Here is a 25,128-nt window from a genome sequence, read left to right as displayed (position 1 = left end):
ATAGTTTTAATATACACAGGACCTGTCCCAGGGACCTCTGTAGAGTTTCTGTGGTCATAGTGTTTAAATAATGGTTGTATTCCTAAGGGTAGCTGACACACATTTTACATCCACCCTCTCTCTCTCAGTCATTGACTTAATGAATAATTTCTGTTATAAATATAGAGGTGTCATAAATTGACGACATAAATTATTTCAATAAGTTACAAGTTTTAGAAATTATTGTGCAAATTATTGTTTGAGTTCTAATTGTGTAATTTATAATACATGTATATAGAGGGGGGGAAATGACAATTATATTGAAATTGCATTGTTCAGGGGTCTTTTTAAAAACAATTGAATTACGAGAAAATAGCAGTTGTGGACAGGTCAATGCTATCAAAACTCAGGTACACTGGGCTTCCTCAAGATCTAAAGAATGAGTGTAGGTACTGGCTGTTATTGTTATCAAAACAACTCTCTGGGGGTAGCTCCAGACCACAGTGTCTGCAGATGTCACTCCACCTGAGATCTATTGTTAAATGTTGGATTGACAGGCAGCTTATAATTTGGGGGTGTTAACTTAAAATTGGGTCTTTAAGTTTGGAGCCGTATTGATTTGAGCACATTCTTTTGCAAGAAGAAATTCAGAAAAGAAGAGTCGCAGACCAGGCAGAGGGTACTCTTTTTTTTCATACGTATGTCTCGAATCTCAATTTGTCATTACGCAAACGCTGGATTCACAGTTGACATAGGTCTAGTCTTTTCTTTTCAGATGACTTAGTTGGGTAAAAAATGTCGGGAAAAATACTTTTTTCTTATCTCCCCTTCTCATTAGTGTAATTAACTGCTTGACAGGAGGGCACCAACCTATTTATTCGTAAAATCTACCACACTATTATGATCTTAGAATCTCATCAAAACCGGAACAGACGGTGTGACGTCAAAATTATTGTTTTTTGTTGTCTTGAATACAAAAGAGTTCCACATCATGACAGCCTCTATAAGATGGCGGGAGTTTCAATTTTTAACGTTTTCAAATTAGTACTGAAGCTTATCTAGGCCGTATATAAACAGAATAATATGATAAATTTTTTTTTATCATATATCAATTATTGATTAATCCTATCATTTATAATGTAAATTGTTTTGGGTTGCCTTCCCCTTTAATTCTAGATAATATGTTGTACGGTGTGTCCTTTGAGACGAGCGAAGACCATTAACATCTTGCAACACGACTTGTAGACATTTTATCCCCCTATTTATTTAAAGCGGGAAATATCATGCGGTGGATGTAAACAGTTACATTGTGACGTCATATTAGCTGCAATTTCCTTCTTCTTTCAAACCAAGCAAACACAAAACGTTTGAAGCTATGAGAAATCTTGTCTGGAATTTTAAAACGTTTGTGGTACTTTCTAAACAATCTAATTATTTTAATTACGGGATCAGCCGCAGCATAGATGAAAAATTGCTCAAACGGCTATAAACAGTAAATAATCAATTAATTACGGGATTGTAAATTAAGTATATAGTCTCGTGCAACCAGACGCTCTGCTTTTTCCGTAAATATCCGAAGAGCAGAGATTTACGGAGACAGCCGAGTGTCTGGTTGAACGAGACTATAACTGACAAAGAGCAAATCACGTGACTCATATGTGTAATCATTGGAGCGAGCTCGTCGCGTCGCTTGCAACGCGAGCTTCGCTCGCTAATAATATATTTGAATTCGAACTAATCATTGGATGTGATATTGTCTCCAAGTGTTGTCCCTTTGTATGAGAGGACCGCCGCGGTGGCAGAGAGGTTAGAGCGTTCGCCCCGCATGCGGTTCGAATCCCGGCCGCGACAGACCCAAGTCGTTAAAACGGGTAGTGATAGTTCCATCGCCAAACACTCGGCATCAGGTTTGAATGTCATGGGTTCTCGGAGGTGACCTTAAAAACGGATGCCCCGTGTCACAGTAGGTGTGGCACGCTAAAGGAATACCACTGCTCAATGGCCTTAAGCGCCGATCATAGGCCTAAATTTGAAGCCCTTCACCGGTCTTGGTGACGTCTCCATATGAGTGAAAAATTCTCGAGCGAGACGTTAAGCAAGATGCAATCAATCTGTATGAGATATTCGCTTACACCGAATCACCCACGAAATCCTCAATATATTTTCAGGAAAAGCAGACATTACATACCACGGTCGGTATGAATTTATTATTTTTCATGGAAATGAGATTTGGATCCATGATTTTTGGGCTAAAGCCCATGCTCATCACCTGTTACTGAAATTCATACATGATTTCCAGGCAAATTATGCTCCTCTTGGATACGACGAGATACAAAAGAAAAAGATTCGACATGCATGTAAATGACCAATTCCTACAGTTTAAAACACGCGTTAAACTCACCAACACGTTCCAATATTTGAATTGTAGGAGTGATCACAATCTTTATGTTTTAAATGATTCATTAAAGGCGAAATCATTACTTATTTAAGAAATATAAGTAACACTACTGCACTTAACAAAATTTTGTTTGTATTTAGATTTAATCTCAAAAAAGTCACAGTGAAAAATGAAATAAATAAAAATGTACAGAATGTCATAACAGGGACACAGCTCATATGGTAAACAATAATTGTCACAAAGGTCCTCCCTGTGACGGCAATGGTTTCATAACGTCAACAAGCCTGTAGTACTATTTAGATATTTATTTACAAATCTACATATATACAAGGACACGTTCACAAGTATATGAAATTCACAATCCAAAAAATCACTTGCTTTCACCTTCACCGTTAAACTTAATCTCCTCTTTTTCACGAGGTACCTCCTAATTTAATCCACTCACACAAGGCCTTTTCTCAAGCAAAATACATATTAAATTTATCTACTCTTACTTTCATATCCCAAAATTCGATCATTCAACAGAAACAGAGAGCATTCAAATCAATTAACTCAGAAACCCCCCCAAATTCACTCTCGTCTCTAACTCACACGACACTCCTGAGAAAAGGATAGGCGACCGGCGCTTTGCACCTGTTACTTCAAACACACACCCAATCTCTCTATTCCACGATAATTAATTGACAAAGAGCTGTAGCTCTATTACATAATGCTAAAAGAAAAATCAAGAAACATCCCCTTTGTTTGTTTATTTTGTTGTGTTTTTTTTTTTTTTTTTTTTTTTGAGGGAGTGTAATCAAATACAACTATGGACTCTGAAAAATAAAACGGAATTCATCAATTATTGGCAAATCCTTACAAAGGATGAGGACTGTAATGCAATTCTCTCTGAATTATATATTGTGCAATAGAAACGCAATAAGAATTTGGGTGGTTTGCCCACTCCCTAACTAATAAAAACAAGAGGTACTGTGAGCAATGCTCACTAAGAATACCCCCCGCTTACCCCAATCTCCCAAAGGGTGTTGGTAATAGGTATAAACTACCTCTTTTCTGAGTGTAAAAAACAAATGGCATGACAAACCGAACCATATTGCTACTTCGATGTCCAGTGCGCGTGACCTTTGGACCCCAAAATCGATAGGGAACCCATGGGTAGTCCATATGTATGATATGGTGACTGTAGGTGGAAAGGATAACGCTTTAGAGCCCGGAAACCATATTGCTACTTCGATGTCCAGTGTGCTTGACCTTTGACTTTTTGACCCCAAAATTGATAGGGAACATATTCATCCCATGGGTAGTCCATATGTATGATATGGTGACTGTAGGTGGAAAGGATAATGCTTTAGAGCCCGGAAACCATATTGCTACTTCGATGTCCAGTGCACTTGACCTTTGACCTTTTGACCCCAAAATCGATAGGGAACATCTTCATCCCATGGGTAGTCCATATGTATGATATGGTGACTGTAGGTGGAAAGGATAACACTTTAGAGCCCGGAAACCATATTGCTACTTCGATGTCCAGTGTGCTTGACCTTTGACCCCAAAATCGATAGGGAACATCTTCATCCCATGGGTAGTCCATGTATATGATATGGTGACGGTAGGTGGAAAGGATAACGCTTTAGAGCCCGGAAACCATATTGCTACTTCGATGTCCAGTGTGCTTGACCTTTGACCCCAAAATCGATAGGGAACATCTTCATCCCATGGGTAGTCCATATATAAGATATGGTGACAGTAGGTAGAAAGGATAATGCTTTAGAGCCCGGAAACCATTGTGTCTACAGACAGACGGACGGACGAACGGACGGACAGACAGACGGACAACCCGATTCCAGTATACCCCCCCACAACTTGTTGCGGGGGGTATAATAATTTGTATACAACAGCTGTTCAAGTAGGCTCCTGATGATGGCCAATTCGCAACTAATTGATAAACTGTTATTAAAACTGATTAATCATAAATCTTATATCACATCGCCAAAGCACTAAGTTAGGGTTGAGTCAAGCGATTTGAGGCACGTGACTGATAGGAACCTTTCGTTTTGAAACATGAAATCAAACTGATTCAAATACATTTCTTTGTTTAATTGTATATATATTTCATTTAGAGTGTTATTTTGCTACTTTTTGTTTGGAAAATGATCTCAAATATTGATAAAGAAATTATACAACTACTTCACAAAAATATTTAATAAGAATTTTAACGAACTGTAAATTAAAAGTTTGTGATTTTAGTTAGTTGTAACATCTTCTTGTTTTTCGCGATCATACGCTTATTGTCGCATTTTTATAGAATGCATAAAAATGTCGTATACGGTGCATCTTCAATCTATCCCCCAAGAAAAAATCTTCCATATATATATGGAAACAAGCAAATGTTACACCTGTATATAAGAATAGGGAGAGTACTGACCAACTAGTTCTGTGTATAAGGTTATGGAGAAAATATCATTTAAATACATGTTCAACTTCATCAAAGATCATGAGTTACTATCAAATTATCAGTCAAGCTTTTAGCCAGGAGACCCAACTGTAAACCAGCTGGTTGACATCTATGATAAAATAATGTAGTTTAGATAGAGGGAAAGATATTTGTTTCATTTTTTGTGATATTTCCAAAGCGTTTGACAGAGTTGGGCACTTAGGTCTTGTTCATAAACTTCAGGGGTTGGGTTTTGTTGGTAATATATTACGCTGGATTAAGGACTACTTACATGTAACTCAGAGGCAACAACGAGTAACTCTAGTAGGCTTTTCATCTACAAACGAAATATCAAATGCTGGGGTACACCAGGGGTCAGTGCTGGGTCCATTTTTGTTCTTACTATATATCAACGACATCACCAATGACATTTCTAACAATATTTGATTATTTGCTGATGATATTTCCTTATTTGCTATCATTGATAATGACATTATAAACCAAACTCTTTCACTTTTAATGACCTTAACACAATAAAAAAAAATAGTCTAATATCTGGGCTGTAGATTTTAATGCAAATAAAACTGTTAATGTTGATTTTACAAGAAAGAATATTAATCTTCCTGAGATTCAGTTGGGATATGGCAGTGAAGCAATTAATCAACAAAATTCTCATATTCACTTAGGCCTTCATTTCCAGTCTAGCTTACTTCTATGTTTGGATTATACTTTTGTTCTGTTAACTGGTTTAAAAATAAATTTAGATAAGATATTTTTCCTTATCATTTATAATTGAATAAATCAAATGCAATTTACAATCAAAAACCAATAACTGCTCATAATATACAATGAATCACAAATATAAAACATTAAACATTGAATCAGATTAAATCTGCGGTATATCGTGGTATGTACCGCGGTATTTTGCAAATACCATGGTATAGCGCAGTACCTTTCTTTTCTGTGGTACCCAACTCTACAATTCACCTCATTATTGTTCAAATTTTTTCTGCATCATTCTGATATGGAGCAGAGACTGCACGAGTTCCAGTCGATCCTCTCTCTTGAGATAATTAAGTGGTTTACTGTAATAAAATCGAGGTCTTTCTTCTTGTGCATCAAAACATACAGAGCCTCCACCATCAGATTTCTTCACTTTGTCCAAAGCATTTTCATTAGCATGAAGTAAAGTTACACGTATCTGAAAAAAGTAATTCATTATTAGTATGATATATTTCAATATTGACTTTAACCACAGAGGTGGCACAATTAGTAGAGTGCTCGCCTCACAAGTGGAGGGTCGTGAGCTCGAATTCCAGCTGCGTCAAACATATGACATTAAAATAGGAAGTGGCTACTCCTATGCCATGTGCTTGGTATTTAGAAGTAAGAATCGCAGGTCTTTTGGTTATGACCTTAAAAACGGATGTCCCTTAATTGTCATAACAAGTGTTGGCATGAAAAAGAACCCTCACTGTTAAAAGCCTTGAGTGCTAAGCATAGGTCTAAATTTGCAGCCCTTCACCAACAATGGTTACATCCCAGTATGATTAAAATATTATCAATGGGAAAAACAAACAAATAATCAATCCATCATTAATATTCATTTTTATCTTTAGTTTTCCAATCAAATTGATTGTAATCATGGAGGTAATTAAATCAAACATCAAAACATCATCTTTTTCATGTAAATGTAAACTTTCCTGGCCCAGTGATTCTTCAGAAGAAGATTTTTAATGATTTTCCATATATATTTGTATGTAAAAACTTTGATCCCCTACTGTGGCCCCATCTTACCCACCAGGACCATGATTTTTACAAACTTGAATCTGCACTATATCTATATTTGTGCAAATGTAAACTTCTTTGGCCCAATGGTTCTTAAGATGTTTTTTTTTTTAAATTTAATGGTATTTAAAACTTTGATCCCCTATTGTGGCCTCATCTTAGCCCCAGGGGTCATGAGTTTAACAAACTTGAATCTGCACCATGTCAGGAAGCTTCCAGGTAAATTTCAGCTTTTCTGGCTCAGTGGTTCTTGAGAAGAAGATTTTTTTCTATATATTTGTATGTAAAACTTTGATCCGCTAGGGCATCCCATCCTACCCCCGGGAGCCATGATTTTAACAAACTTAGATCTGCACAATGTCAAGAAGCTTTCATGTAAATATCAGCTTTTCTGACTCAGTGGTTCTTGAGAAGAACATTTTAACAGAGTTTTCCTATATATTTGTATATGAAACTTTGATCCCCTCAAAAGTAATTTTTCTTCATTTTATACAATAGACCAATTCAACTTAATTGATAGATTATCATCCCCGCCCACCGCTCAAAAATCGGCCCACCCAGACTTTTTTTATTTTGCGGAACTTGTGATTTCTGGAAATTGTTCATGTCTGACTCCGGTATTTACACTTGTTGTTTACATTTCCGGTATAGCAAAAGCCATCACATTAAGAAGAAAATACATGTAGATCATATGGTTTTCTTGATTTCTTATACGCTTAAATAAAAGGAAGGGATTAATGTTCTTCATATCTTGAAGAAGTTTGGCACATGTATCTTTCTGTGTTTGAAATTAAAGCTTAAATTAACATGGAATTCGTCTGTAAAATAAGTTTAGAATAGATTGATATCCACCTGGCATTAAATGATGCACTTCTGTTGACAGAAACTCATCTGTCATTAACATTTATCTCATAAAAAATAAAAATTAAAAAATAAAATCCTCCCATCCGCCCCATACTTTTTGGTGACCCTGGATGATAATGTATTAATTAAGTTGAATTGGCCTTATAAAGAAAGTTAATTGTGACAGTTTATGATTCTCGGTTTATAATACATAAACTGCCCCATCTTTATATACTTTATATCATATGAAATAAATAAAATTAATTTCTTTCCTTAATTGAAATTAGCCCTGTGATTATAGAGAAGAAAATGTTGCTATTTTACAACTACATGTATTTGCCCTTGGAGATAGGTAAGATCCTTCAATTGATAAAACTTGAATCCTCATAATCTAAGAATACTTTGTGTCAAGTTTGGTTGGTTTTGGCAAAGTGGTTCAGGAGAAGATAAAAATGTGAAAAGTTTACAGCAACAACGATGACACTGAAGACGGCTTAATTGGTCTAATACTACACACTGTGAAACATTGGTCCCTTGAAAGAACAAGAGGCCCATGGGCCACATTGCTCACCTGAGTCCCCTTGGCCCATATCTGAAGACTTTCCATATATATTTGCATGTAAAACCTTAGTCCCTATTATGGCCCCAACTACCCCTGGAGGCCACGATTTTTGCAAACTTGAATCTACACTACGTCAGAAAGCTTTCATGTAAATGTCAACTTCTTTGGCCCAATGGTTATTGAGAAGAAGAGTTTTAAAGATTTTTCCTATATTTGTATGTAAAACTTTGAACACCCCCCCCCCCCCCCCCCCCCCCCCCCCCCACTTGTGGCACCATCCTACCCCTCGGGGTCCATGATTTGAACAAACTTGAATCTGCACTATGTCCGAAAGTTTTCTTGTAAATATCAGCTTTTCTGACTCAGTGGTTATTGCGCAGAAGATTTTAACTATATATTTGTATGTAAAACTTTGATCCTCCTTGTGGTCCCATCCTACCCCCGGGGGCCATGATTTTTACAAATTTGAATCTGCACTATGTCAGAAAGTTTTCATGTAAAAATCAGCTTTTCTGGCTCAGTGGTTCTTGAGAAGAAGATTTTTCCTATATATTTGTATGTAAAACTTTGATCCCCTATTGTGGCCCCATCCAACCCCCGGGGCCCATGATTTGAACAAACTTGAATCTGCAGTATGTCAGGAAGCTTTCATGTAAATCTCAGCTTTTCTGGCTTAGTGGTTCTTGAGAAGTAGATTTTTAAAGTTTTTCCCTATATATTTGTATGTAAAACTTTGATCCCCCCTTGTGGCCCCATCCTACCCCTGGGGGCCATGATTTGAATAAACTTGAATCTGCAATATGTCAGGAAGCTTTCCGGTAAATTTCAGCTCTTCTGGCCCAGTGGTTCTTGAGAAGATTTTTAAATGACCCCACCCTATTTTTGCAATTTTGTGATTATCTCCCCTTTGAAAGGGACATGGCCCTTCATTTGTACAAACTTGAAAGCCCTTCACCTAATGGTGCTTTTGGCTAAGTTTGGTTGAAATTGGCCCAGTGGTTCTGGAGAAGAAGATAAAATTGTGAAAAGTTTACAACGACCACAACGACGACAGACAACAGACAAATTTTGATCAGAAAAGTGCACTTGAACCATCAGTTCAGGTGAGCTAACAAGGCCATTTAACATTGTGTTTTCAATGGTAACCATTCTTTGCATCCAAGATGCAACAAATTCTTCTCACAACTTCACTGATGCAAGGAGAAGAATCATTTGGCACTTACATGTGTTCTTTCTACTGTCATTCCCAGAACCGCCCTGGATGTCACGGACTTGTCCATGTAAACAAACAGCTCTCCAACATGCTGAGCCAGCAGAGAGTCGGTAATGCTAGAGGCTACACAGGAACTGATACAAGATGTGGATCTAAGTTTTTTCTCTGGGGGAGAGTCTTCTGAAATCACTTCTCTAAGAAGATCATTTTTGTTCACCTACAAAATACGAATTAGTAATACACATACATGAGCCTAATCATCAAATAAAGAACACATTTGTATGCTTGCTGCAGACCCATCGTGTGAACCTTATATAGTCTAAAAACAGACCATAGAGTGTGCTACTACACCATCTGAACCGTTCCCTTACGTTCCCAATAAGAAATGTTTCATTCCCGATAAGAGTCGTTCCATTCCCGATAAGAAACACTCCATTTTCAATAAAAACAGTTCGTTCCTGAGACAGAAGCGCTCTGTTCCCAGACAGAAGTGTTCGTTCCTCAAAGCGCTCTGTTCCCTCCAACCGTTCCTTCCTGCATGGTCATTCGGAACTCATGTGTCAGTCATTCAAATTAGGCGATATTGGCTTCCTTGATTATTGACGCAGGTGTTTTTTTAGTCTTTAGATGTACAGGTACCGATGGACACCATTGTGTTTAATCAATAAAACATGTCCCCCTGTGAGGTTCCGAATCAGATCCTAAGACGAGTTACGTTAAGTCAACATAAACACTGATGGTATTACATTGTCGAATTAAATGAAGAATGATTCTATTTAGAAACTGAAAACAATCATAATTTTCAATGACTTTCAAATCAAAATTTCAAAATCAAAAATAAAATTCTTGATCATTAATCATGCATGTACATTATGTAATATAAAATGGATCTGTTTAATTTGGATATGCTCGTTCACAGTACCGATCATTTGATGAATTATATAATATATTTTTTTTATAAATGGCACTGCAGTATGGTTTATTTATCGAAAAGATTCCGGGTTTTTTTTCTAGTACTCTATGATATATACATGTACCTGCTGAAATGACGGAATAATTTCTATATGTTTAAAAATCATTCTTTTTTTATAACATTATTCCACATGGTCCTCTGTGTGGAATGTTAAGACATTTATAACAGTATCTATTTTAAAATTTACATTACACCCTTCCTTAAATCATTATGAAAATAAAGTTTTATTTCCGCAAAGAATTTCTCTTTCCTGCAATGTTTATATTCATTTATGAATTAAAAGAAACTGAGAGGATCCAAAATGCAAAATTTGAAGCGAGACCAAACCGTTCATTCCCATCTTGGCCCAAAGCATTCCGTTCTCGATGGGAACCATTCCTTCCCAATCTCAAAGCTTCCCGTTCCTGATAAAAACTGTTCTGTTCTCAGATAGAAGCGTTCTGTTCCCAGACAGAACCATTCGTTCCCAAACCGTTCAGCATTCAATCACTGTTCCACTGATGTAGTACCACACTTCAGGGTCTGTACAGTTTGTAAAATAGCATTATATTCCATGTGGAAATACGGATATATCATTATAACATGATGTGAAAATGCATGGACATGCAGCATTTGTTTTGTTAAACTAGAAGCCCACAGGTCTTATCGGTCACCTGAGTATTAGCTTAAAGTATTACTAGTACCAAGAGCTATGATATCTAAAAAAAATTCCTGTTCTACATATCTAAGCACCAGGGGGGCAAATGTACTGAAATTTACAATTTATGTCTTCCTTGTCCCAAAATGCTACATACACAATTTGAAAAGAATTTGAATGGTAGTTATCAAGAAGAAGTCAAAAATGATCCATTGTTCATTCATTTAATAACTGCATGACCACTTTGGCCCCACCCTCATACCAAACCCCTAGTACTCCTAGGATCATCAAATTTACAGTTTTAGTAATTGCCTACCAGCTCTTCCTAAGTGTCTGTTCAGTTTCAATTTAGTATCAATAACACTAACGATGATGTTATTCAACAGAGGTGCAACGATAAACCGTGAGACGGTATATTGTGGTAATATTACGCTACGGTTCGATTCACATACTTTACTTTGTACCGCAATTCAGTATTCTTGATCTGGATTAATTTGAGCCGTCCGATTTGGCTCTAAAATTATGTTGTAAAAATGGCTTTCGGTTGTGTAAAACATGGTGTCGACTCTGCATATGACTCCAGTGACCTACATATCTCCAAAGATGAATGCATTTTGGATTCTGTGCATGGCATTCTTAATATGAGTTTTAACTTGTTCTATCCCGTTTTCTTGCATAATCTGTAAAAATTATGGGTCTACCCATTGTACGCTTGACAAAGCGGTACAGGTTATTGTCAGTGTACATGCATCTGAAGACAGAATGGAAACTCATTATTTTGTATTTGGAAGGCCCGTCAAAAGGTATTAATTTTTCTGTTTAAACAAGAATTTTCAACTTTGAAAATGTGCATTTTTTGCAAAATTTTCACATTGAACAATGCAAAAAAAATTGGGAAAGCTCTGGGGGAAATGATCATTTTATGATTTGTTGTGGAAAATGAGGTGTAGTGTCTCTTTAAAACAATGTAACACTTATTTTTACATGCATGTTACCTCACAAACCATCAACACTGATCTTTTCTTTCTCGGATCCGATGTGAAACACAGCAAATTAGGCTGAGAATCCACTGCTTTGCCCATTATCAGGGATTTCTTGGATTTTATAAATGGTTGCTGCCTACAAATTGAATAAAAAACTGATGACAATTAATGGCACAATTGTAAACCCTGCTCTGACTTAATTTTACTTGGTTTTACTATACATCACTAAACAGGATCATGCCTTAGAAAAAACGTATAAGCCCAGAGCCTGCAACTGAATCTTTCAACTTAATTTGCGACTCCTCCTTTTGAGTTCTATTAGCCCCAATGTCGTGGTTTGGACACACTAGAATTTACATTAACAATGATACTTTCTAATGTCGTGGTTTGGACACACTAGAATTTACATTAACAATGATACTTTCTAAAATACAAAGCAAAAACAGTCAAAACTATTAAGTGTTTTTGTTTTTCAACTACTTTATGACGGTGTAAGGAATTCCGAAAAATAAATTCATGTGAAAATACATGAGTTTTACTGATCACATGGTTGCTATCTGTCTCTGAACCTTAACAAACTTGATTCTGCACTATGTCAGAAAGCTTCAATGTAAATTGGAATTATCCTGGCCTAGAGGTTCTTCAGAAGAAGATTTTTAAAGATTTTTCTTATATATAAACACATGTAAAAATGGTTTCCCCTATTGTGGTCCCAACCGACCCCGGGGACCATGATTTTAACAAACTTGATTCTGCAATATGTCAGAATTAAAGCTTCAATGTGAATTTGAACTTTCCAGGCTGAGTGGTTCTTCAGAAGAAGATTTTTAAAGATTTTTTTCTTATATAAACACATGTATAGATGGTTTCCCCCTATTGTGGCCCCACTCGACCCCCGGGGACCATGATTTTAACAAACTTGATTCTGCAATATATGTCAGGAATCGTCAAATTGTAAATTTGAACTTTTCTGGCCCAGCGGTTCTTGAGAAGATTTTTAAATGATCCCAACCTTTTTATGCATTTTTGTGATTACCTCCCCTTTGAAGAGGACATGGCCCTTTATTTGAACAAACTTGAATTCCCTTCATCCAAAGATGATTTGTACCAAGTTTGATTGAAATTGGCTGTCTATAGTTCTGGAGAAGAAGATTTTTTAAAATGTTCAATGTATTTTCACTCTTTTGCTATTATCTCCCCTTGGAGAAGGGCTTTGTCCTTCATTTGTACAAATTTGAATCCACTCCCCTCAAGGATAATTTGTGCCAAGTCTGGTTAAAATTGGCCCAGTGGTTCTGGAGAGGAAGTCAAAAATGTAAAAGTTTACAGACGGACAACAGGCGATCAGAAAAGCTCACTTGAGCTTTCAGCTCAGGTGAGCTAAAAATGGAATTTGAACACACGTTTCCTTACATGGATATAATCCCAAACATCTGTATAAATTTGTCAAACAAGATCTGGTATTGCCACTCAAAAATGTCTTTGTCCTCTTCCATATTTTCAATAATGTATGCAAGTGTAAACATGAAGTCTTCGCCTCGAACTCCAAACCTGCAAAATATTAAACAGGAAATGAAGATTTGCTTAAAAACACACGTCACTGCCACAAAAGTCTTATGCAACCAGATACTTAATTCATCAAAGTACATGTTGCTTACCATACTAAGTACTTCAAAATTTCTCATATAATATAAAGGGGGAATATTTCTGAGTAATTATTGAGAGGCCCATGGGTTACATATATTTTTCACCGGTGTCACTTTCACCATTGTTATGCTTTTGTGAATTTTTAAAGTCTTCTCCTTTTTTTTCAAGTTTATCAATCTTTATTTAGGGTTTAATTATAGCAATAAGGCACATCCAACCGACCCCGAGTCTTAACGTAATGACGGGCCACAGGTGGGGTAAAATGTCAGTTGACTATTAAGTCCGACTGGTTATGTTGAAGAAATACATTCATCAACAACAGTATCTTTCCCAGGTTCATAACACGGGTTCGGAAAAACGATATGAACTTGTAGCAGTTTCATATACAAGTTAGGTACAGGTCAATCATCCATGCGCCACGTAAACAAAACAACATTTAATCATCCTTTGGAATTGTTAACATTGACTGTAAAGGACATTTTTTTGCCACCAAAGTTGTTTCAAGAGGATTTTGTGTCTACTATGTGTAACAACAGAGATTCCAAGCCTCAGCAAACTGTGATGTAGTAGACGACGTCATGCACAATCAACTTGACGACGTCAAACAATAACAAGAGGCCCATGGGGCACATTGCTCACCTGAGTCGCCTTAACCCATATTGAAAAAAAATTTCCCTTAAATCGGCATAAGATTCCTTTTGTGGCCCCTGATCCGACCCCCAGGGGCCATGATTTTAACAAACTTAATTTCTTCTGCACTATTAATTGTACTACACTTCTGTCCATTTAGTATATACATGATAAACATTATATCATTGATTATAAAAAAAAATCTGTAAACAACCATATTTTATTCTCATATATGCATGTTGTTAAGTCGCCATCATCATTTTGTTTATAGCATGTACAAATATTTTTAAATTTGTATTTTAAAAGAAAGATGGGACATTTTTTAATGGAATCTGTAAGAGACAGTAAACTTGTATCCAGACAGCAATTATAGAGCCCAATTCATACCATTCCCCATCTTCGCTAGCCAAGGGTTTTTGGTCCTCTCCGCTCCCCATAAACCCTTGGCAAATCGATCTATAAAAAAGTCGAAAATTTTTAGCGAAACACAAATTTAGACATATGCTTAACACTTACAGTTCTTTTACGTGCTAATGCCTGCCATGACAAGGGACCTCCCGTTTTTAAAATCATATCCTAAAGACTGGGCCATGATTCTCACTTCTAAATGCCGAGTGCTTGGCGAAGGAGCAATCACTACCTATTTCAACATCTTGGTTTGACGTGACCGGGATTTGAACTCACGATCTTCCGCATGTGAGGCGAGCACTCTACCAATTGTGCCGCCACCATTGTTGAATATGTGTATAAGATTTTCAACAGTGTTTGAAAGGCCATTGACAATCATCAATGACACATTATGTAAAATCTGTATTTGTTTTTTCCGAGTTATGATCTTGCAATGATGTGACCTATTCATTACCTTCTTGGATCTTTAAATAGCGAAAGTGGATATAAAGCATTTAATTTTAATTTTATTGACGACAACAGAGAAACAAAATCATGCATGACATTTTAAATTTAATTTTCAAAATCCACATGCTTTTCACGCGTGCAAAATGCATAAGTGCAACTCTATAAGCATAGACTTAGCAACTAACATCATAGATAAATATTCCAACAGTGTCTCAATTGTGACAGCTATACTTTGGCAAATTCTCTCTTATATTTCACTAAACATTGATATGTCTAATACATGCAAGTCCATCTTTTAAAACCCAGAAGCGAGAAAGTGGGCGGGCTGGAACCGGCCAATGAAAACTTGTTGCATGCAAGGTGAAGATAACGAACAGTGATCAATCTCATAACTCCTACAAGCAATACAAAATAGATAGTTGGGCAAACACGGACCCCTGGACACACCAGAGGTGGGATCAGGTGCCTAGGAGGAGTAAGCATCCCCTGTTGACCGGTCACACCCGCCGTGAGCCCTATATCCTGATCAGGTAAACGGAGTTATAACATGAAACACAATAATTATATATTTAGACAGATCGAGAGTTGTCTCTATAAATCAACTTTTATCTTTACACCATTGAGTTCCTCTTTAAAAGACTTTTCATTTAATATAGTACATGTTGATAAATAATTTTTGCCCGTTATTGCTACTTACGAGGAAGGCTGTGATGCAGGATATCGAAAATCTGTGTCAAGTTTGATAAGTTTCAGCAAATCTGTAAGTAGTTTATCTGATTTCATGGCACACCAGATGTCTTCTAGAGATTCAAAGTCTATATTCTTCAAACAAGAAGCAGCTTTCGGGAGCATTGTTTCTATCACTTTCAAGTTGTCCTCAGATAATACAGATAAACTCCATTCTTTGATAATACTAACTGGCGAGCGTTCGTGTCGAACTACAACGCCAAGTTTATCCATAAAATTCCTTGTCCAGAGACTAGTGTGTGAGGGCACGTCATCGTCACTAAAGCTAGGGCCATCCTATAAAAAATGTTTTGTTTGGAATTGCTGCCTTGGGGCTTTCAGAACAAGGAGGGAGGGAGGGAGGGAATTTTTTTTTTTTCATTGAAGTTAAATTAAAACTTGATAATAAAAATTACAACATATAACAGTAAACAGATTTATTTTTCAGATGTTTTCTGTTTAATTTGGAAACAATCGTGCTTAAAAAAAATTGACTTTAAATTCCCTAAAACCGATAATTTCATCAGTCTAATTTAGAGGATTTCTCTTTGAAAATATCTAGCCCTTTGACAAGACAATCAGCATCAGCCATGGACTGGGATAATTTCTGTGGAAACGAGGGGGTTATCTATATTCTTATAGACCGAATATAAACAACCTCTTCGTTTCCACAGAAATTCTGTAATAAATTTTGGTCCTTTGGAACTGGCATCAACTGATCATGCACAGTAAGTGCATAAATCTTTTCTTATGCACTTAGCTGTGTCAGCATAGTATGCAACTCCATGTGCATTGTGCAATTCAAACACTTCAGATCCACGTAACTTTGGCCGATATTGCCTATGTCATATTAATCAGAGATTCCTCCGACTATTACCCCCGCTTTTGTTTATAATTGCGACATGTGCACCCGAGGAATCTCGGATTACTGACATATCGGAGTTTATCAATTTGCTCGCGATCTCCTTCAAAGTATTGGAAGGACTAAACCTGTAAATTATATTGCTGATTTTAACTCTGTATATATATGTGTGGATAGAAACAGAAAAAGAGATGGAAGCTTACATTTTGCGCTGACATTTTACCGATCCGACTGTTTAGATTAATGTGGATGTCGAACCCGATATTTAACAAAGTAAGTCATCTCTCGAACAAAATTATAAACTTCTTTTTCTAACGATGAAACAAATAAAATATATATATATATATATAATTTCGTCAATAAATTTTTTCCAGCGGGGATATTTTTAATGAAGCGGGCGGCAATTCCAAACAAACTATAAAGATTTTGGCCTTGAGGAAATCGAGTCACTGTCAGAATGGAGTAACCGTGGCACTGTTAATGCTTTTGCTGTGGTACTTTAATCTACGCTCCGTTTCTCAGCCATATGTGAGTTTCTTTCAGACGTTTGTGAAGTCTTGCTCAAAGGCACGCAGGTGCATGTGTGTAAAAGTAATTCCACAAAAATAGCCTGCATGTAGATATCAGTCATTTCTTAGGGTCACTCATAACAACATTTTGTGTAATGGCACATTAAAAAACCTCTTACGAAGCAAGATTTCATTCCCTATCTGCTTTGATGAAAATAGTATTGAAAATCCAATACTCGTGGTTGACAAATTCAAAGATTATGACTTTTATATATGTGAAAAATGACAGGGAATTAGAAAAGTAAAAAAAAAAAAAAAAATAAGCTAAATCTTTCACCATCAGATATAGATATAAGATCAGTTTAATTCCAATTTTGGGTCCAGAGGGCATAAAAGAAAGACAGTTTATAAAGATATATATACAATGTAATACAAGGAAAACACATTTCACGACTTCCTGAAGATCCCTATGTTGACGGTGTTAATATGCAACTCCAAGAATTGAATTCTCTAAATGTGAAAAATTTACTATTTTACAGCAAAATTAGAAAGAACTATGAATGGCAAAACTATTCCAAATTTCCACTTCCGATATTAACGAGTACGTATATATAAGCTCTAAATTAACAAAAACTTTAAGAAATATCTGCTCATCCTTTAAAAAATGAAACAGGCAGATATTGAAGACCATGTATACCAAGAGAAGATAGTTTTTGTCCCTTTTGTAAAACTACTGTTGCAGATGAGATAGAATATTTTATTTGACTAGCTGTTTTGTGTATAAAGATATAAGAAAGAAATATTACCCTTTAAACATTTGCAATAGATGTCGCTAATGTTGAAAAAAAAATCAGGAATAGACAGTATGACTAAAGGGAACAACATGAATGCGTGGTGAAGTTTACTCTCTCTCTCTCTCTCTCTCTCTCTCTCTCTCTCTCTCTCTCTCTCTCTCTCTCGTATCACCAGTCTTTTTTTTTCTCAACCATGGCACACAAAAATAACTTCAAATGGGTGGATCACATTAGATCCAACACCTGGGACTGTAGCCAGGTGTTGGATCTTGGATCCACCCATTTGATATTATTAAGAGCGGTTCCAGTGCAGTTCTGATGATTTTCAGGGGCTATGGTTTCAAGTTTGTTCTAGAACCAGTGGCGGATTTAAGGAGGGGGGGGGGCAAATTTAAGGTAAATTGTGGTATCTCGTTTTAATAAAATGTACTAGACGATAAAAGAAGCAATAATTTCGCCCTGGACACACTGGGGGTCTCAAGGCGGCCCCCAGCCCCCCTTGCCTCATAAAGTGGCGCCCACCGTAACCGCAATTCCTGGATCCGCCCCTGAGAACAATTCTAGAAATTTTGTCCATAGGACAGTTCTAGAGTTTTATTACTAGAATATGTCAAATGCATTTTGAAATTATTGTCTCGATTCATTTAACGTTCTAGAGCAGTTCCGGTGTTTTAGTCATAGAAGTCCATTCTGGTAATTTAGTCCATGATCAATTATAGAGGACTGTCAGGTTCTAGAATTCCTAAAACAGGAGGAGGTTGTAGAATTGGCTATTTTAGGAATAATTCTAGTGCAGTCTCATTTAACATCATAGAACTGTACTTGAACATTCAATTATCGTACATTTCGAGAGGTTCTAGCTAGAATATAAGAACTGTTATAGAACAATTCTAGAACAGTGATAGAACATCTCACATATATAGGCTGAGTGATTTAGAAAAGAATTTCCCTCTATATTTGCTCAATATTTGAACCTATAATGAATCCCCTCTGTGGCCCCATCGGGGGCATGGTTTTAACGAACGTGATTCTGCACTATGTCAGGGCAATTAGATTTTGGAACGCAGTTCGCAGTTCACTATTCGCAATTCAATAGCGAACTGCATTCTAGAACGCAGTTCACAATTCAAATTTCTATATGCATAAAACAACACCACACTGGAATTATAAGGATGGGGTGCCAGTTACCAACCCCAAACACTGTGAAGAAATGGTGATGGTAATCTCTCTAGTTACGGAGATCCGCCCCTCCAATTTTTATGCATAACGCATTACACTTAGTGAATAAACATCGGGTTCGGAATCATCGAAGACCCCTACCCAGGGGACTGAAATATTTATAGTAGGGTGTTAGTGGTCCTCTCTCACCACTGTGAAGAAATAGTGATGTTACTCTCTTTAGTTTTGGAGATCTGCTCCTCTGACATTTTAAATAACGCATTACACTTAGTGAATAAACATCGGGTTCGGAATTATCGAAGACCCCCTACCCATGGGACTGAATTTTTTTGTGGTAGGGTATTAGTGGTCCTCTCCCACCACTGTGAAGAAATTGTGATGTTACCCTCTCTAGTTACGGAGATCCGCCCCTCCATTTTTTATGCATAACGCATTACACTTAGTGAATAAACATCGGGTTCGGAATCATCGAAGACCTCTACCCCAATCTCTCACCAGGGGGCGTTACGCTACGCTCCACAGCTTGCGTAGCGCGCCCTCTGGTGAGAGAATGCCCCTACCCCGGGAACTGAAATTTTTGTGGTAGGGTATTAGTGGTCTTCTCCCACCACTGTAAAGAAATGGTGATGTTACTCTCTCTAGCTACGGAGATCCGCTCCTCCAATTTTTATGCATAACGCATTACACATAGTGAATAAACATCGGGTTCGGAATCATCGAAGACCCCTACCCAGCAATCTCTCACCAGAGGGCGTTACGCTACACTCCACAACACAATCTCTCACCAGAGGGCGTTACGCTACACTCCACAAGTGAAAGTGAAGCTTGCGTAGCGCGCCCTCTGGTGAGAGAATGCCCTACCCAGGGGACTGAAAATTTTATGGTAGAGTGTTAGTGGTCCTCTCCCACCACTGTGAAGAAATGGTGATGTTACTCTAGTTATGGAGATCCGCCCTTCCGATATTTTTTAAATAACGCATTACACTTAGTGAATAAACATCGGGTTCGGAATTATCGAAGACCCCCTACCCAGGGGACTGAAATTTTTATGGTAGGGTATTAGTGGTCCTCTCCCACCACTATGAAGAAATGGTGATGTTACTCTATCTAGTTACGGAGATCTGCCCCTCCAATTTTTATGCATAACACATTACACTTAGTGAATAAACATCGGGTTCGGAATTATCGAAGACCCCTACCCCGGGGACTGAAATTTAGGTGGTAGGGTATTAGTGGTCCTCTCCCACCACTGTGAAGAAATGGTGATGTTACTCTCTCTAGTTACGGAGTTCCACTCCTCCGACATTTTTAAATAACGCATTACACTTAGTGAACTAGAGAGATCGAGTAACATCACCATTTCTTTAAAGATGATTTATGAAAAAAAAAAGTCGAAAAGGCCCGGGGGTCTATATCGGGGGGGGGGGGGGGGGGGGGGGGTCCTGTCCTCAAGCACCTGTGGTCAGACAGTTCAATTCTGAAGACGGGTGTACAAATACATCTTATGACTGAATATATATAAAAATCTATTTCAAGAAATACTGAAAGTCTAAATGCAAACTGCAGTTACTGTATATTTGAAACATATCGAACATCATAGTATTAGTGATAGTAGAGGTTGGAAAAGAGACCATAACCAAATTACAGTGTATAACAGTAGGATTTTTTATGTAATATCCAAAGTTTTGTTTATATGATACAAACACAGCAGGTCCTTGCAATACGAAAACTAATTACCAATACTAGTAGACCCGGTTTTCCTTGAAAATAACTTTGAACAATAACTTTTAGATGACAAAGACAAAGACACGGTTGTTTGCGTGAGAAGGTGATGGGTGCAGATGGAAATTGGAATGCCTGAAGACAAAAAATACCAACGTGAAAGAGCGAGATACCACCTGAGCCTTCAATCAGAATCGAACGCACCTCACAGGGTGATATATTCGAACGCCTTAAATGTCATATACTGTTATTGTTAGCCTCGGTCACGCAAGCCGTTTGGCTTCCCACATGTCTCGTAGAACACTGCATTGACAAACGTATTTAGGCGACCTAGACTAATGTATACGGAGTACACTGCATTGACAAACGTGCAGGCGACCTAGACTAATGTATACGGGGATTGTAATTGTAATACACGCCATCGTTTCTATGAGCTCATTACACCTTGTCGAAATATATGATGTGGATTCTTGAAAATAATTGTAAACTACGAATACTAGTACTGACAATATAGAACTGTCTGGGAATGAGTTTCTATGAAAATACATGTAGCACAGAACATGAAAGAAATGACATACTTGCAATGAACTTCATGTTGCACTCAGCCATTGAAGACACAATTGCATGCCTACTAACTACACCCTATTTCAAAGTCACTGTTGAAATATACATTGCATATGTTAACACTGTTTACTAAGTACTGTGTATATTATCTCTGTGCGTTATATTTCATTCTGCTCTGATGACTATTTAAAGCGCGCGAAAAAGCCGGAGCTGAAGTTGCACATTCGTTCGAGAAAATATTGTAAAATCTCAGATGGCCCTCAAAAATGGCGGGGATATCGCAAAGTCACATCTCCTTGATCACTCGGATCACCTCGGTCGGTTCATCCATCTAACCTCGGATGTATGATGTTTTTCGCCATTGGACGTGTACTAGTGACATGTAACATGTTTATAAATACGTCATTCAGGCGCGGATCCAGAATTTTTTTCCAGGGGGGGGGGGGGGTCGAACCTTTTCACCCGTGATATAATGTTCAACCCTTTATTTTCCAACTCTCGAAGGAAACGCTCTATATAAACACTACACCACGACCTTTTTGTCGTGTATTGATGTTTTCTGGTAGGAAGTGTTAATTAGCTAAAGAGACTTGACTGAAATAATCTTCGTTTTCCTTGCCTGATAAATGATTGTACAATTTCCTTTTCGTGAATTTCTAATGAATGGCGAAGATGCATTAGTGCAAGCCCAGTCAATCTGTCCTCTTGCATAGTACTGCGCATATAACTCTTGATGCGTCTTAATCCAGAAAAGGATCTTTCGGCCCCACATGTTGTGATAGGTAAAACACATCCAATGTGAAGAAGACTTTTCACGTTCGGGAAAACGTCCCCATCTACAAAGTTGAAAAGATTGAGCATATTGCAGAGTTTGTCTGAAGTTTCGTTGCTCATGTTAACACAATAACGTCTCCAATCTCTGAGTTCTTTCTCCAAGCCCTTTACAAAAATTAGACAAGGCAAGTCGCTCCCCAAGAATATTAGTTCTGAGGCAAGTTTGGGCAATTCCTCGTGTGAAATATTTGTCACATTGACAGGCAACAAAGAGCATATCTAATATGCCGCCAGATCTTCTTTCTGAAACCTCGTATTTAATTCACTGTGGAAAAAGTCTAGAAATGGAATGGCCACGATAGATCTATAATAATCCCTTGGATTACTTGTGGAGACATTTTCTCTGTGTTACTGCTTGGAGCAAACCCTTGGGGTTTTAATATAGAGTGGGTTACGAATTTTTATAAAACGTTTAATTTAGGTCATTTTTCGGATCGATGGTATAGGTTATATTACAAATGTTATAAAATGATGATTTATGGAAGAAAAGTCGAAAAGGCCCGGGGGGGGGGGGGGGGGGGGGGTCCTGTCCTCATCAAGCACCTGTGTGTCTGTCAAGTGTTGTCATGCTAATTTGGTAACCATATCATTTCTTATTTTCATGTATATATACAGGACGAACCTCATGACATTTAACTTCAGTGCTAATTAACGTGAAAATGATATTTCATTCTGCCATTTTTCACACATTTTTTCTTTTTCATGTAACATTATTGTAGTTCCATTTTTGCTGATTACGGCAACACAACTAATTTTTACTACTGTATATAGAGAGGATATTCAGTGCTGTGTATTTGGATGTGAAATATATATCACGAGTAATACAGGGTTTAATTTATTATTGAATGTCATTTGGCAAATTCGTAGTGCCTGTCTACACTTAGCAATATATACCTTAAACTGAATAAGTCCATTTGGTCATCATAAACGGAGAGTTGGAAACAATTAGTATTACTAATGCATGTGATACGAAAAAAGAGGATTTTATACGTCTTCTGAATACCATTTATTGGACTGAGTTCTGCTAGTCTGCCCAATCTAATTAAAATCAGATCATAGGATGTGCTCACAATCGATATAATAGCTTACGCAGAGTATACGGTGCGGATCTAAGAAATCTGATTTTAATTAGATTGCTAGTCTGCCTTTTCTTGGTCTTACTTTACTCAACGGTGCAACAAGTAGAACTTTGTATTTGCAAATAACATCATTATGTTTAATACATTTACATTCACGGAATATTTTCTCTTATATATCTTTTGAAATTGACATTGCTTTCATCATACAATGAATGCATGTTTGTTGCAAACTAGTTCGATGCAGTTTTCTAGTTCCGCCAGTCTGTATAATCATTACCAAATATGGAGCACCATCAAGGTCAAAGGGTACATTGGCTGTTCCGTTTGAAACGTCACAAATGGTCAACCCAGGGATTTATCCAGCTTTTATATCTTAATTATTACCCATTTCATATTTATGGGGAATTTTTGACAATGCAGTCATGAGCTTCCTCCAGGGGAGGGGGACATTCTCAGATCATAATATCTAGAAATAGGCACATCAATTGATTGATTACTGATTCTTGTCTATATTGTAAGACTATGTTAATTATGGAAAAATATTTAGAATATACATGTACAAAATGATTTTTGTTAAAATTCCTATACAATTTCATGCAGTTTCTATATTTCAAGGGAGCCGCCGCGGTGGCCAAGAGGTTAGAGCGTTAGATCGCCCCGCATGCGGAAGGCCTGGGTTCGAATCCAGGCCGCGACAGATCCGTTAAAATGGGTAGTGATAGGTCCATCGCCAAATGTTCGGCATCAGGTGTGAATGTCACAGGTCCTCGGGGATGACCTTAAAAAACAGATATCCCGTGTCACAGTAGGTGTGGCACGCTAACGAACCCTCACTGCTCAATGACCGTAAGCGCCGAGCATAGGCCTAAATTTTAAGCCCTTATGGTTGAAATTCTCGAGCGAGACGTTAAGCAAGATACAATACATTTCAAGGGGAATATTTACCTGTGGAAGGGGAATATGTACCTGTGGAAGGGGAATATTTACCTGTGGAAGGGGAATATTTACCTGTGGAAGAGGAATATTTACCTGTGGAAGAGAAATATTTACCTGTGGAAGGGGAATATTTACCTGTGGAAGGGGAATATTTACCTGTGGAAGAGGAATATTTACCTGTGGAAGGGGGAATATTTACCTGTGGAAGGGGAATATTTACCTGTGGAAGGGGAATATTTACCTGTGGAAGGGAAATATTTACCTGTGGAAGGGGAAATATTCATTTGTTGTCAAAGAGGGGAAGGTACCCTTTAATCCATTCAAACAGTATTTTGTTTTTATCAAACATAAATGGATTTTTTAAAATTAAAATTCCAAAAGGCCTACATGAATAAAAAGTATATGGATATGACTTTGGGCCGGATCGACTGGGGACTGGTTAACCTTAGGGTCGGATTCAACGACTTTATCGCAAGTGCGCATGCGATATAATTGTAAACCAAAAATGCCTTTTAAATGGTGAAAAAAGGGTTCGCTGGGCGAGGAAAAACGAGGAAAAGAGAACAGATAGAAGTATTGGAAGCAAAAATATCAATTAACAACGAACAGTTTCAAAGATGGTGTAAATTTAAGAATGAAGTCAATTGCACATGCGACTCCGATGCATTACGAATCCTCTTGGATCAATGGTATAAACCACAGGCACCTGAAGTATGGATATTACTAACCCCCCCCCCCTTTTTTTTTCATAATTTTTTTTTTTTGGTGGCAATAATTTCTCTGAAATGTATGAATTCCCAGTCTATCTCATCCCTCTTTCGATTCATGTAATCGTTTCACGCTTTTTGTAAGCTTTAAAGATTGGCCTTCTACCGGTATAATAAAATACACAAGGTAAGGCCACATAGAATTAATTTTTAGATTCTCATCCCCGCCCGCCCCTCTCAAAACGTCCCGCCCCACTGTCTTTTATTTTGTTTT

The 25,128-nt window shown here is 37.4% G+C and overlaps 1 protein-coding gene across 1 annotated transcript; it reads right to left on the bottom strand.

Moving 5' to 3' along the window:
• Window positions 1-2,667: 2,667 nt before the first annotated feature.
• On the bottom strand, window positions 2,668-16,784 carry LOC125662939 (uncharacterized). The gene is made up of 6 exons (XM_056147209.1): window positions 16,734-16,784; window positions 15,640-15,965; window positions 13,224-13,361; window positions 11,823-11,946; window positions 9,228-9,434; window positions 2,668-6,012 (listed from the first exon to the last, which is right to left on the bottom strand). The coding sequence occupies exons 1-6, from the start codon at window positions 16,746-16,748 to the stop codon at window positions 5,803-5,805; spliced, it is 1,020 nt and encodes a 339-aa protein (XP_056003184.1). The 5' UTR covers window positions 16,749-16,784; the 3' UTR covers window positions 2,668-5,802.
• Window positions 16,785-25,128: the final 8,344 nt, after the last annotated feature.

This window comes from Ostrea edulis, chromosome 8 (genome assembly GCF_947568905.1).
Source record: "Ostrea edulis chromosome 8, xbOstEdul1.1, whole genome shotgun sequence".
In the NCBI taxonomy this organism is placed as follows: Eukaryota; Metazoa; Mollusca; class Bivalvia; order Ostreida; family Ostreidae; genus Ostrea; species Ostrea edulis.
Note: the sequence above shows the minus strand (reverse complement) of the source record. Positions and strands in the feature narration are given on the sequence as shown.